Below are 15,031 nucleotides of genomic sequence, written 5' to 3' on the forward strand. Positions count from 1 at the left end.
AGTTATTCACAAAACATATTTTTCATATTAACTTATAATTGGTTTATTATTGCTGTTTTCATATAAATTATAAATACATTCTTTAAATATTTTGATGTCAACCTTTAATTCCATAAATATTCACAGATACAACCCAAGGAGCCAAAGCTCTTTGGGGTCCTCAATAATTTTTCATGTCTAAAGGCAGCCTGAGGTCAAACGGTGAAAACTGCTGCCCTGTCCACTGAACCTGAACCTGGCGGTCCACTTGGGTCACTCAGCTGCGACCTTAACCCTTGGGCCATACTCAGTCACTGTGACTCCCCGTTTACTGAGGGGACCCCTGAGCCAGGCCAACACGAGTCTTCCATCTTTCATCCTTCTTCAGCTCGGTTCTAGGCCAGGAGCACCGTCTGCAAATCTCCGTGTGGGGAGGGAGGGGGTGGAAATGAACCAGCAGCTCCTGAGCCCCCGGAGCTGTCACTGAGGCTCAGTGGCACCCGGGCCCCTGTCCCCTCCCACCAGCCAGGCTTGGCTGCCCTGTCCCTGACTACTCCTGTGGTTTCCCTCCCCTCACAGCCCAGTGTGTCCTGTGTCTGTCACCCCGAGGCCACAGAGCCACGTCCACCTGAGCACCTGACTGTGTCACACCGATGTTAAAACCCGTCACTTTCTCACTTTCTTCCTGGTTGGGAGCTGCGTGGCAGCATGGCTCTGAGGCTGGCCTGTGCCCCCACGGTCACCAGCAAATGCTTAACCGAAACAACGGCCTGATGAGGGCGGAAGGGGCTGCGACTACAGAGGGTGTCAGAAGGGCCTCGGGAGGCTGTTCCCGTGCCCAGTGTCATGCCAGGCAACGGCCAGGGCCCCTCTACGTGTCACTGAGCCCAGGGAACTGAACCCGGTGGGTCCCCGGGTGGTGAAGGACCAGGCCATCCTCCGGCACCGGGACCCCCCGGGCCCCCGTGAAGGCGGGGCAGATGAAGAGGGGGCTGTCATCAGACCCCAGCCTGAAGAAGGGCCGCAGGGGCCCAGAGAAGCGTGCGCGGGGACACGTGTAGATGTGGGACCTGTCCCTCATGTTGTAGAAGGAGATATCTCCGGCCTCGAAGTCCAGAAAGACGGCCACGCGGCGGAGCCGCTCCCGCAGGGGCAGCACCTTGTCGGGGGAAGACAGGACCCGGTACTGGCTCCCGAACATCTCCAGGGTCCAGAAGCCATTCTGCGGGACGAGCAAGGCCTCTCCTTTCCTCTCAACGCTGTCTCTGCACAGCCCCACGGCCCACACCATCACGTTCTCCACCTCCACCTCCCAGCAGTGCCGCCCCGAGGAGAAGCTCGGCAGGCCCAGCACGCACGGCCGGCCGTCGAACCTGTCCGGCGAGTCAGGGACACTGCGCCGGCGGGGCCCCCGCCGCACGCCTCTCCGGTCCTCCGTCAGCAGGAGCTCGGGGTGCGCCGTGTCGGGGTCCAGGACCACGTCGGCTGCCGGGGAAGTCTCGGTTAGGCGTGGGGGCTTGGGAGACGGTGCTATCCTGGACCCCAGGCAGGGCCCACAAAGGTGGCGGCCTTGTCCAGGTTCCTTGAGCCCGATCCTGGGCAGCTAGCTCGCGCAACTGCTGAGGCTCACTGCCTATCTCCTGGGTGACGGGAGCTGGGGCCCTAAAAATGTGGGGACTCTAGCAAAGGAACTAAAATTGGTGGCTCCTGCTTTTTCTCCTCATTCTCAGATCTGCCCCCCTTTCTATTCAAGACAGATGGTGTCTGGGACTCTCTTTCCTTAGGGACCTCCCAGTGTGGCCCAAACCGGCAGAGGCCCCTCCCAGTGACGCGGTGAAGGCCCTTCCGTGGGCTCTCTGTTGTTGGGGCCCAGCCAGCCAGCAGTGCTGTGTGGCCTCTGGGACCCTGCTTCTCCTGCTTGAGAATGTGTGCGCTTGACTGCCTGACCTAAGTGGATCAGAGACTGGAGTTAGTTCTCCTATTATTCATGCCTCTTGGTGATTGCGGTTTCAGTAACTGGGCAGACTTTCTGATTGAAACTTCCTCCCTGGTTAGAGGCACCTTACTCACAGACTATTGTTAACCTTTAAAGAAAAATAGCCTTGTCATAAGCTTCAGTTAATATTACACTATGTACGCAAAATAAGACTCCCGCTGATGTATTTTTAGTGATAAATTATGTTTTTTGATCTTCTGTATTATACCCATTTCTGTCTTTAACTCTCTGTTCTCTCTTCCGTAAAAACAATGATCTTTCTGAAACATGAGATTCCTAAGAAGTTGCAAACAATGTAATCATTAAAAGAAAGATGTAATCACCTGTGGTATATAAGACACCAAGTTTCACAGTAAAGTGTGGTCTCTTCCACCATTCACGTTGTCTGTGTTCTTTCTTGTAGATATTTCGCCGACACCAACCCCCTACTCAGGGACCCTTAGACTCTGGTGCGTGGGCTGTCCTCCGCACTCTGTGTCCCCAGTGTAACCAGGGGACGGCTGAGGTGAATGCCTCACGAGGGCATTGGTCGCCGGGGAGAGAGAAGGTCCCCACAGGCCGACCCACTCCTGCTTCATCAGCGCGGGGCTGAGGGGTCGGTCTGCGACCTCTCTGGACACAGGGGATGCTTCAGCCCCCAACTGTTCGTACTCAGGCCTGCTGCATTTCTATCGGGTCAAAGTGATTTTCTTCTTTCCCCACCTTGTTGGTATGTCTGACTCTGACAGTTTCGAAATTCACGCAAAGAGGAAAGGTCGGAGGAGCACGGTATGTGGTACAGCCCGGGCGCTTTGGGGCACACTGGGCAGAAATGGAAGATGCCCAGCGTCCACCAGGGAGAGGCATTTGGGTCCTACTCCTCCCCCCTTGCCCAACCCCCTCCCGTCGCAGGCCAGACCAGGAGTAGCCTGTGGGGCAGAAGGGCAGGGACCCAGGGCTGTGGGGGGTTACTGCCAGTGATCTGACCTTGCTCCCCCCCCCCCCGCAGGCTGGCACCCCGTCAGGTGCTCTAATCGGCCCTGGCCAGTGGGGAGAAGCTGCAGAGCTGAGGAGTTGGGGGCACTCACCAGCGTGGAGCAGGCTTCTCCTCCATCCTGCAACAGAGGGAGAGGCCCCGAGGTGAGCGGCAGGGTGGGGAGAGACAGAGCGGAGCACCGACCTCACAGGACCCCTCGGGAACTGCCACACTTACGCAATTCTTCTTGAAGTTGCTCTGAAACAGACACACGTGAACATCCTCAGTAGAAGGAAGAGACCTTGAGTTTGTATCAAGGGAGGAAGGACTGGCCCTTCATCTGCCGCCCCTCGCCCCCCCCCCCTCGCGCAGCCTAGGGGCTGTCAGCATTCCGGAAGCAGTCTGTGAGCTGGGGGTGGGTCTTCGGGCGCACCCGAGGTTTGCTTGTGTTCCCAGAGGCTGCCCCGCAGGCAGCCAGGGGGTTGGAGGCATCCGTGGAATGGGAGCAAGCTGTGAGGGCGGGTCCCAGATGTCACCGTCCCTTGCCCCTTGCTGCTGCCTCTCTTTCTGTCCTCCCTGTCCCCAGGCTTGGAGCTGTCAGATGTGTCCCTGTGTGACCGTGATCTGTCCTCCTACTCTTTTACCTCTTATTTGACGTTCTTTCTCTCTTTCCACATCTTCCTTCCCCAGTTCCTGACAGGCAATTTCTTTCTCTTCATTTTCAACCTCTTTTTCCCTGCGGAGTTTCCGGGCAAGACAGATGCTTCCAGCAACGAGGAGCAGCAGAGAAGGCAGGGTGGCAGCCAGGAACGCCATCCAGGGGGACGTGCGGGGGGGCAAGGATTCTGAAAAGGGAGCCCCGAGATGAGAGAGCCCTGTCAGAAGAGTTCCCTGGGGAAGCCCCAGAGGGCCCCTGGCTCTGCGTCCCCTCGTCCCGCAGTGACTGCCAGGGCTGGGGGCCCAAGCGACTGCAAGGCAGGCATCCCCAGAGTCACCATGACCTGCCCACAGCCACACCTGCCTCTTGCATGCAGTTCCTCAAAACTGCCAGACAGGCTCCTGCCTCAGGCCCTTTGCATGTGCTGTTCCTGCCACCTGGGCTGCTGGTCCTCAAATATCTGCCTGCTTCATTCCTCACCTGCCCAAGTGCGTTCTTCTCGGTGACGACTTCCCTGACCATCCAGGTTGTAATTACAACTCCCCCTACCACAGCACTCCCCTCCCTCCCCCCCAATTACGTTTTCTACAGTACTTAGTGCTGTCTGATAGCGTCTGCAGTTTAATTACTGATCTCACTTCTTGCTCTCTGCTACTCTAGAATGAGGATGGGGATCTTTATGTCTTCTGTTCACTGACTTGTCTTTCATTTCTGGAACAGTGCCTTGAGCACAGGTGATGCCTGTTAAGTATTTGTTGAATGAATGTGTGCATGCCTGTGTGTAGACAGAGTCCCACCCACCCCTCCCTTCCCAGGAGAAATTCCACCAACAGGAAGGGCGACACCCGAGTGTGGGTACCTCTTGCCCATACCATTCTCCATTTGGGAATGTTCTGAGTGTTTGAAGGTTGCTGAGGGGGCTCCTGGCCAGCTCAGGCAGAAGGGCGGGTGACTCTTGATCTCAGGGTCATGAGTTCAAGCCCCACGGTGGGTGTAGAAATTACTTAAATACATAAATACATTCTAACAAAAATAAAACAATAAAAATTGCTCCAGGATAAGGACCAGAGCAGAGAAAAAACTACCAGGCTTACCCTCCGTTTACTGCCCGGGCCAGTGGGGAGAAGCTGGGGAGCTGAGGGAGAGTTGGAGGCGCTCACCAGCGTTTACCCTCAGAGAAGTCAACTCGGTTTTCCCCTTGAGACGAGGAAAGCAGGACGCTCAAGCCCCACGCTCCCCCTCCCAGAGCATCAGGACTGGCCTCCCTGACGGCCCTCCGGGGGCAGGGGACTGGCCTCCCTGACGGCCCTCCGGGGGCAGGGGACCGACCTGGAATGAAAACCACAGCTTCCTTCTCCTGGCCAAGCAGGGTGTTGGTGACGACGCAGGACGCGTTCCTCACAGAGCCGTCCCTGACGACCACGGCCACGGTGACCGTGAAGAGGCCGTCTGCGCCCGCGGTGTAAGCCTCCTCCAGGCCGGGCATGGCGTCCCCGTACGGGTCCCTCCACGCGGCGCGGGGCTGCGGGAACCACCCCCCGGAGGTGCATTCCAGCCGCACGGCCCCGTCCTCCTGGCCCTGCAGTTCAACCAGGGGCTTGGAGCCCACGCCTGGGGACAGAGACCGGGGCTCAGCTAAAGAGGCAGCGGTGTCCTTCTTAGCCAAAGTATCTTAGATCAGCTCTCAGGGGTCGAGCCTGGGGAAGGGGGAGCCGGCAAGGGGCCAGTGAAACCAGAGCAACCTGTTATGGTTGTGCCACACGCCCCCAGCACCCCTTCCATGAAGGGGGTAAGGAGGGAGGGCCAGAGGGAAGGGAGGGAGCAGGCCCTGATGGTCGGGACACCAGGAGACCAATATGCCCATGGATCGTGAGATCTCTGAGGACAGGCCGCCGCCGCCGCCCTCAGCCTTGTGCTCCCCCTTGACCCCGTCACAGTGGCGCGTGTCTGTCGGTCTCCTAAGTGTTCGTGGACTGATTCAGTTCAGCGAGAGTGTAGTTTGTCCCTTCTGGGTGAGGGCGTGCACTCCGGCCTGAGGCGGCAGGTGGAGGGTCTCACTTTCTGTCCTGGGAGCACTTCCCAGTAGCACTGGCTTCCGGAAGCTCCAGAGCATATGATAAGGACAGAAGCCGGCCCAGACCTCGAGACACCGTCCCTTCTCTCCAGGCTGACGAGGGCTTGACGCCCTCGTGACCACAGGCCATCAGGAGTGGTTGGGTTTTAGGAGAATGGACAGAACTCGAATATAAAACCTACCCTTCCCCCAGTTCAGAGAAGTTGACCTCCTGGGGGCTCAGTCAGCGAGGTGAGTTCCTTAAGTCCCTCCACAACCTCTACCTGGTAGAAAGATCTGGATGCTCCTGGGATCCTCAAGAAGCAACATCACGTCTTCAATGTCAGCAGAGCATCACACAATAATTCTGACCCCAGGCTCTTCCCACTTACTCTATCTTTAAAGGAATCTCTAATAGAAGAGAATACCTACGCCAGACCTGAAAATGCACAGTCCTGGGAGACTTCTGCCCCGTTAGCCAGGCCCCATCGATCATCCAAACTTTTTTATTTTATTTTGTTTTATCTTATTTTATTTTTATTTTCTAGAACAATTCAGCAAAATAAAATTCCAGCTTATCGTCAGACAACACTGACTCATCCAAGTAAGTCCTTTGTTCGGGCTGGACAAGGAACGAAAAAACAAAAGACAAAATTAAAGCAGTCACTGAAGTCCCTCCTGCTCCATCTCATTTTTGCCAAGAAGAAACAAACTAAGTAACTAAAGCCTACTTGCATACGGAAAGGCTCACACAGAAACTTAGAAGCGTGATAAGACTCAAAAGAATTGGGCAGGTTGGGAGGAAGCTCCACAAGACGGGGTTCAGGAAGGCGAGCACTAGACAACAGACGTGCGGACAGAGCCAGCCAGCCAACAACTCCCGAGAACACAAGAAACAACAAGCAATCCCACACTTCCGCTCCGAGCAGCCAGGCCAGCCTGGTGTCCCGGGAAGGGCAGAGGGTCCCGGGCGTACGAGCCCATCCCGGTCCCCTGCGCCGGTCACTGTGAACCGAGTCAGGACGCCAGGGTGAGAAGTCTTCCTGCCACAATATTCATACTAACCACATACCAGCTGGCCCTTCTCAGGAACCAAGACGGGGCTCCTACCATCTGTGAACTGAGGCCTCCTCGCGGGGCCGCACTGTCCCCTAAGCCTTACTGCCATCAGTCTGAAGCACTGAAATGCCATTGATTCATGAGCATCTTTTACAAAGGCTTTTCTAGTCTTCAAATGTTTCTTTTTAAATATAACACGCTGGCCCTGAGAGTGAGGTCATGCCTTAAACCATGATTAATAAACTCCTAGAAATTCCAATGTAAATTCCCAAGTCCTGCCGGACTGCTCCCGGCTCCATTCCCACGGGTTTCCCTTGGGGTCGACACGCTGGGTGATTAATCACGCTTAATGAACTCATCTGTGCACATCAGTCTCTGTCACCACCATCAGTATTTGGGTAAAGGCGGAAAAAGGGCAAACTCAGTATTTATCAAAACTAGGGACGTCTGTACGTCGTACTTTGCTGGACAAACTACTAGTTCTGGTGGATTCCAGTTGTCCCCATGTTTCTTACTCAAAATCAGAGACTTTGAGTGACAAAGTACATGGTCCCCCATCTAGACGCCAGGAGCGGTGGCAGATGGGGCTTCAGGCGGGGTCCCTCCCCCCAGAGAGGCAGCTCACTGCCTCCGTTCTGCTTCTGCTCAATCGCCATCCTGTCAGGAACATTGTCTTGGGCCATTTTCCCTACTCCTTTCCACAGCCCCCCCTCCCCAGGACTCCCCAGGACACCAGGCAGGAGATTTGGTGTATTTTGTTCACTGATTTCTCCTTGGTTTGCTGGAACAGTGACTGGAACATAGGAGGGACTTGTCAACTATTTGTGGAATGAACTTGTGAATGTCTGTGATGAGAGGGAGCTCAAACGTCAATTTTCCCACTCTGAAATTTCCATATCCGCAATTTCTTTTTTCCACTCATTCATTTTACAACTATTTTTAAAATATTAATTCTTTTCATGTTTATCTATTTATTTTGAGAGAGAGAGAGAAGAGAGAGAGCGAGAGCGCACAAGCTGGGGAAGCAGGGGAAGGGCGGAGAGAGAGGGAGAGAGAGAATTCCAAGCAGGCTCCACACTGCCAGTGCTGAGCCCTCCACGGGGCTGGAACCCACCAACTGTGAGATCATGACCAGAGATAAAAGGAAGAGTCGGCGCTTAACCGACTGAGCCACCCAGGTGCCCCTTTTTAATTATTTTTTAATGTTTACTTATTTTTGAGAGAGAGAAAGAGCAGGGAAGGGCAAAAAAGAAGGAGACACAGAATTCGAAGCAGGCTCCAGGCTCTGAGCTGTCAGCACAGAGCCTGACGTGGGGCTTGAACTCATGAACCATGAGATGATGACTTGAGCTGAAGTTGGACACTTAATGGACTGAGCCACCCAGGCACCCCCACAACTATTTTAAAGTTCCTACTAGACGCCAAGGAATCTGCTAGATGCTGGAGCTAGAGCAGTGAATGATTGCTGGTGTTAGTCAGATCCCGATTGGTTCTGGTTGTGATTCGGACTATAAAGCTTAAAATAAAGTCCAGTGACAAAGCCTGAAAGGGTACTCGTTAGTGCCACCCACCAAAACCTTCAGTCCCCCCGGGGCACACGGCGGGGATTGTGTTTCCGCTCTCCTGTCCAGTGAGCGAGGCATGTGACTTGCTCTGGTCCATGAAATGTGAGTCTGATAACATGCAGCCCCTCACAGGCAGAGGCTTCGTGAGCCAGTAGGGGACCTGCCAGGCCATTCTGCCCCCACTGAGGGGAACTGCTCCAGCTCCCTGAGGCAGTCCCTGTGAGGTCGAGCCTCGCCTGGCTCATTAGAACACGGTTCATTGTCAGAAACTGACCTTTGTTATTTTACGGTACTGAGTTCGGAGAGCTGCTTGTTACCAGAGCGTCACCCAGCCTGTCCTGACTAATGCACACGTCAAAGATGATGAAAAATATGGACTGACCACAGGCTCACGGGGAAAGGTTGACGAAGCAGATCTCGGGCTCAGAATGAATCAGATGATCACTTACAGCTTTATGGAGCAGATTCATTCATTCAGTGACTACTTGTGGAGCACCTGCCATGCCCCCGATTCTGTTCTAGACGTGGGCATACGACAGGGGCAAAATAGGAAAAAAATCCCTCTAGTGGAAGAGACATAATAAGCAGGACAAATAAGTGAAGTGCATACTGTGTAAGAGGGCTCTCCACGCTGGGGAGAAAAGCCAGAAGGGGAGGAAAAGGGTCAAGGATAGTGTCTGACCTTCACAGTCGTGAAAAGCAACGGACTAGAAAGAAGAAATGGGGCGGGGCGGCTCAGTGGGCTGAGCATCTGGCTCTTGGTTTCAGCCCAGGTCATGATCTCAAGGTTGGTGGATCGAGCCCCACTTCGGGCTGCACACGGACTATGCAGGGGCTGCTTGGGATTCTCTCTCTCCCTCCCTCTCTCTATGCTCCTCTCCCCTCTCAAAATAAATAAATAAACTTAAAAGCAAAAAGAATAGCCTCCAGGGAGTAAACACTCGTCCAGGGTCAGGGCTGTCGCAGGGCAAAGTCACCCCTTTGGCCGTGGGCGGGAGGAAGGCATTTTCCCTGTTCAGAGGATTCCGGGCAAAACTCTGCTGGTCTGCTAAGGGCCTGAGGCGAGAGAGAAACTCTCCCTGAGAGTGACACGGAAGAACGCACCTGCCACCAGCAGCCGCAGGACGGCCTCAGCGTAGGACCTGCCTTCTTGGAAGTAGCAGCGGTAGACGCCGTTGTCGTGTGCCGTGACGTTGTGTACGGTGAGCGCCACGCTTCCCTTCTGGATGTCTTCGCTCGCGAACGTGGTCCTTCCCCGGTACTCCTCCACCTGCTCCTCCGTCCTCTCTCGTCCGCCCTTGTACACCAGCACCGCCGGGGAGAAGCGGGTCCGGAGCCACCGCACCTCCATGGCCTCCGCGTTCTTCTCGGGGGACAGATGGCAGCGAAACGTGGCGTTTTCTCCCAGCATGGCGAGGAGTGGGTCCGCTGGGCCTACGACCGTGAACTGGGCTGTTCAGCAAAGGAGCGGAGTCAGACAGGGCACACTTCGGACGGATATCGAAGGCAGGAAAGGAAGTGGCTATTTTGGGGAATGACTTATTCTTCCTGAGGGCACAGGGGCTCCTGAGCTGAGGATTCTGGGGCCCAGCAGCTGCGGCTGGCCTGCAGCGACAGGGCAGGGTCATCGGGGCCTGAGGCTGCTAATGCTCTGTGAACAAAGTTCCAATAGCACCTACGGAGGATCTCCCGGACCCTGAGCTTGTAGAGACTGTCTGTCTCCCAGCCCAACGCGGGGCCTGGGGCGCAGCATCAACTTGAGCTGTCCGTTCTGGTAGCCACGAGTGAGTCCCCACGGAAATGTGGCGTAAGTGTAAGATACACGCACACACAATTTTGAGATATTAGAATACGAAATGGTAAATATCTCATTGCTAAATACTTTCCATTAATTCACGGTTTACATAACGCTATTCTGGTTATTTGGGATTAAGCAAAATACATTATTAAAGTGTATGTCATCGTTTTCTTTTTACTATTTTAAATGTAGCCACTCAAAAACTTAAAAGTTGTACATGCAGCTCGCCTGTGGGGCTCTCACTGCACTTCTGCCGGATGGCACGGTATGAATCCAACGAGCTTGTGCACAATGAACTTGACCCCATCAGCAATACGTCACCCTCCCGGCCTCTGCAAACTCAGGTGTGCATTTCCCCTTTGCAAGGCTGCGGGCGCTGGAGGGGCGCCCCCTACCTGAGAGCAGGGCAGACCCGCAGAGGAGCGCCAAGAAGAGAAGGGAGCCCCGCGCGCAGGAGCGGGGGGCGGCCGCGGGCTCCATCAGCGCCACCGACCCGTCTCCCGGAAGAGCCAGCGCCCGACCGGAGGCCTCAGGTACAGAGGTGGAGAAATGAGCCAAAGAGACGGGGCATCAGCTCTGATCCAAGTCCAACTTTCCTGTAACCCGCTCTGGGGTCGTCTGCGCCCCCCACTCTGTCTCCGGGTTCAATCTCCCGATGGAGGGGCTCACTCGATGTTCCCCGGATTAAGCTAACAACACAGTGATCCGAGAGGCAGTTTTCCGCGCCCCCCCCCCCCCCCCCCCCCCCCCCCCCCCCCCGGCTCACTTCTCCGGCCAGAGTTGAATTTCTTCAGGTGTCACTTGATATTTTTCCAAACCCTTCCCTCATCCTCGCTCCTCCCCCGGAATCCTGGGGTGCGCTGGGAGGTGGAGAGCCTCCCCACCGGGACCCCGCAGCCCACAGGGTGGGTTCCCACCTACCGCCTCACCCCTGCCCCAGGGGGGTAGCTCTACCCTCCTTCCTCCCTTTCCTACCTTCTAGAATTAACGTCTGCGTTCTCTTTTCTCCTCTGACGTTCAAATGATGATTTTCCTGTGGTCCCTTTTCTGTCTAATCTCATAGTCATAAACAGAGAACAAACCGTCCTGAAATCGGAGGGGGGAAAAACGTTTCTTCGCCTCCCATTATTCGCGGTGTGCCAGCGGCAGGACCTGGGACTTGGTCCACCCTGACCACAGATTCCCAAGATTTCAATGAATGGTCTAGAGCCCAGGATTGGCCAGCTGTGGATGAATCAGCCAATAGTATCCCTGAGCCAACTTTCTCACCGGTTACTAGGCAGAATACACAGGCAGTTTTAAAATCTCACCTCACCTCGGAAGATAGCTATTTGAGATTATCTGGTCTTTCAAATTTTCCTTTTCTTTTTTTCCCAGAAGCAAGGTAACCAAGCAAGAGACGTCTTGAGTGCGTAGTGGCTGGAGTTGGGGGTGATGAGGCAAACATAAGCAGCCCTCTTTCCAAAACCTGAGGAATCTGTTCAGTCGTAGGGCTTGTGGGAGCTGGAGGGGCCCAGGAGAGAGGAGGGAACCCAGGCAGGGGTGCGGAGGTGGTAAAGAAGGTGCAGTGGCCATTTCGGACACCCTGTCATTCATTCAAAAACTATTGAGTGAAAGACGCTGAGGATGCAGAGTTTGAGATGCTGAGTCACTCAGGGAGGTGACATTCCGGTGGGGACAGGAAGATGGCACTCAACAAAGATGGTCTTCATGCTCTACCAGTAAGAGGATCTCTGAGTCCGGCATCCTCTACATCCACATGGTGCCCTTTCGCATGCCCCCCAGATGTCAATCCAGCCATTGTATCGTTTTGTTATAAAGTAATTTTCCCAAAGCACATCTCTTAATAGTTGTCCAAATGAAGGCCTCCAACTACCTTTGGATTCAATTCAGAACCGTGCAGCTAACACTCTAGCAACACTCCACGCTTGCCTCCTGTCCCACCGCGGCAGCCCCAGCTCACCCTCACCCTAATCGTTCTCCATTTCCACCTCTTGAACCTCTGCCCAGCCTCCGTGTCCCTCTCCTCCAAGAACAAGTGCAGATGTTCCCAGTCTGGCGTGTCCTCCGACTCCCGAGGCTGTGCCTGTTGCGATAGTCTGTCCTGCGTCATCGTATGATACGTACGCTTGCAGCCTCTGCAGATACTGATGCAGGTCTGATTCGGGTTTCCCCTCTGACCTTGAAGGCCAGCTGACACCATTAACATTTCTGGGGGCGGGCCTAAAGATGGAGGTTAAGACTAGTCACGCCCTAGGTGAGGGTCCTGGGTCCACTCTGTAATTAGTTAAAGTTACTGTCAATGATGTGATGCTATATTGATTGGAGCCCTGTACCTGTGGCACAATTTCCTGTAACTCCCCCTTCCCAAACTCAAAAGGCCCTGCCCCCCCATGTTCGGGGCTCGCTCCCCGTGGATCCAGTGGGTTGTTGACGTCTGTGAGCCCGAGTTTAGGCTGGCCAGGCCTAAATTCGTAATAAAGCCCTTTGCTTTTGCATGCGTGATTCGGCCTCCCTGGCGGTCTCTGGTTTTTGGGGGCGATATTAAAATCTGGGTACAACAATACGTGTACCCTGTGACTCCTCTCTCCCGGACAAACCCCAGCACTGAGCCCTGCACATGGCAGGTGTTCAATGTGTGAGTGAAAAAGTTAAGTGCGAGGCCATCCCCGAGCGTGGTACCTCCACACGTCTTCAGTCTAATCACCTGTCTTTGCTTCTCTGGACCATATCCACCCTGTGGATGAAAACTGCCTTCCCAAACCGCCCCTGCATACCTGCTTCAGGTGTGATTGGTTCCATCTCACTGAGCCATTCAGTCAAAATGTGCAAGGCCTGCCCTCCGGCATGTGTATGTGAGATGTCACATTCCATCACATTACAGAAGAGCAAGTAAGTAAGAGGTGGCTGGGAGCGTAAAAATCCGCCCTGCTGGGTCTCAGGCCAGGATGACAGACACGTTTGCTGAAGCCAGCTGCATAGTTAATGGGAAATACTGTTTCTCCCACGGCCACGGTGCAGCTGCAAAGACAAACGACCCCCTCCTCCAGCGCTTCCTGCTTTCATTTTCACTGGGAAACTGTCTTTAACGTTCACATTCTACCAAAAGCTTTGATGTTTGAAATTATAAATCATATCCATAAGAATGAAACGTTCCATTGTTGCCGGGAGCGGCCCCACGAGTTTGATCCAGAGAAGCAGCTTGATTTCTGAACTAGATGCTAAGCTTCAGGGAAGTGCCCCCAAAGGGGTATTTTCACCCCCCAGATACCACATAACTTACAGACCAGAACCTCTGGCTGTTGGTGAGGCCATGTGCTCTTGGCCTGGGCACCTTGATTATGATACAAATGTTACCAAATGCCTCTGATGTTTTTTGTATCAGGGCTATGTTTTTAAAGTAAGCTCCCCTGTCCAACATGGGACTTGAACTCCTCACCTCGTGGTGGTCAAGGGTCACATGCTCTACCCATTGAGCAGACCAGGATCCCTGGGTTGGAAGCTGTTTAAGGAGGGGTCCACCAAGCCTGGGAAAGTGAGGAAACGTTTGGAAATCTTACCTCCTGGAGGAACTGTTCCTATTTCTATATATTCTAGAACATGGAAGGGACACACACACACACACACACACACACACACACACACTGCTTAGAGTATTGCTAGCTACTGTAATAAATATATTTCAAAAAATCAAGGCTTAGTTTAACAGTAATTAAGGTCTTGCTCACAATAATTGTCAGTGTTTGGCAGGTTGGTTTCATTGTGTGGCTCCTTTCATCTGTGAGTCCACATCCCTGACAACATAGTCCTCCACATGTGGCCAGAGAGAAGAAAGAGAAAGCAGCTTTGTGCTGGAAGTGACGCACCTCACCTCCACGCATATTCCCTTGGTGAGAATCAGTCCATGGACCCACCTAGGAGCAAGGGATGCTGGGAAATGCATTCCCCGGCTGAACAGCTAATTACCAGCAATATCTCTATTCTGTAGAAGGAAAACACATGGATTTCGATGGGCAGGTTTCTCAGCTTCCGTGGGGAAAGCCGTTATACAGAGCCCACTGAAAACCAAGCCCCGCTTTCCAACTATCTGCAGTGGGGGAAGCAAACAAACCCCTGCAGACCCTTCCTCCTCCTCCTCCTCCTCTTCCTCTTCCTTCTTCCTCTTCTTTTTTGTAGGGCTCTTGTTAGCCAAGAGAAGGGTGCTCTCCAGAAAGGTTGGTCTCAGCTCCAGGGATGGTAATTTCTAGCTGACAGAGTCAGAATGCTTGAAAAGGCTCCTGGTTGAGGTACATAGCTTTAGACTCTGTTTCTGTTTGTTTTAAAAATAGACTGTCCCCGAGGCCAATTTGTGGAATTCGAGAGGTTGACGTCAGGATAGCCAGTCTCCGCCTAGTACTCAGTGTCAGATGCCCAGGGCCTGCTGACTTTTTCACCCGGTCCCTTATCAGACCAACTTCTGTGAGTCAGGGTGTCTTGTGTTTCACATTTGCATACTTGAGGGAAAATGGAGTCAGGGCCTGCAAGACTGGGCTTGTGCCCAAACCATTGGCTGAATAAAAACAGAAAGAGATGAAAGAGAGACGGGCAGGGAAAGAGAATCATTACCTTAAAAACTCATTTGCTCTTTTATATCACATTTGAAATCTTTTTTATATTGCATTTGAAATCTGTGATTTCCATTTCTTGAATAAAAGGCTATAGAGAGCAGGTTGGAGATAAATTTTCAGGTGCTAGGGAGTCTCCTTGCCCTGGGATTATCCTTTATCCAAATCAGGCCCTGGAGTTAAGTCTGTTTTCAATGCTTAGCCAGGAGTTGGGGGTGGGGGGCAGAGTCTGCCCAGGGTCCTCCCCATCTTCATGCTCAGCAAGATGATTAAGCTGCTCAGAGTCACAAAACAGGAACCTCAGACATGGACAAAATAGTCCTCCACCTGATCAATGGTAAGGATTTACCACTATTATATATAT

The 15,031-nt window shown here is 53.5% G+C and overlaps 1 protein-coding gene across 1 annotated transcript; it reads right to left on the reverse strand.

Annotated features, from left to right (window-relative positions):
• Nucleotides 1–24: 24 nt before the first annotated feature.
• Nucleotides 25–11,243, reverse strand: LOC115296157 (butyrophilin subfamily 2 member A2-like). The gene is made up of 8 exons (XM_029944626.1): nt 11,039–11,243; nt 10,459–10,591; nt 9,370–9,717; nt 4,918–5,199; nt 3,575–3,775; nt 3,168–3,188; nt 3,043–3,069; nt 25–1,464 (listed from the first exon to the last, which is right to left on the reverse strand). Exons 2-8 carry the CDS (start codon nt 10,541–10,543, stop codon nt 851–853), a joined length of 1,578 nt encoding a protein of 525 aa, XP_029800486.1. The 5' UTR covers nt 10,544–10,591; nt 11,039–11,243; the 3' UTR covers nt 25–850.
• Nucleotides 11,244–15,031: the final 3,788 nt, after the last annotated feature.

The sequence above is a fragment of the Suricata suricatta genome, chromosome 7 (assembly GCF_006229205.1).
Source record: "Suricata suricatta isolate VVHF042 chromosome 7, meerkat_22Aug2017_6uvM2_HiC, whole genome shotgun sequence".
Lineage (NCBI taxonomy): Eukaryota > Metazoa > Chordata > Mammalia > Carnivora > Herpestidae > Suricata > Suricata suricatta.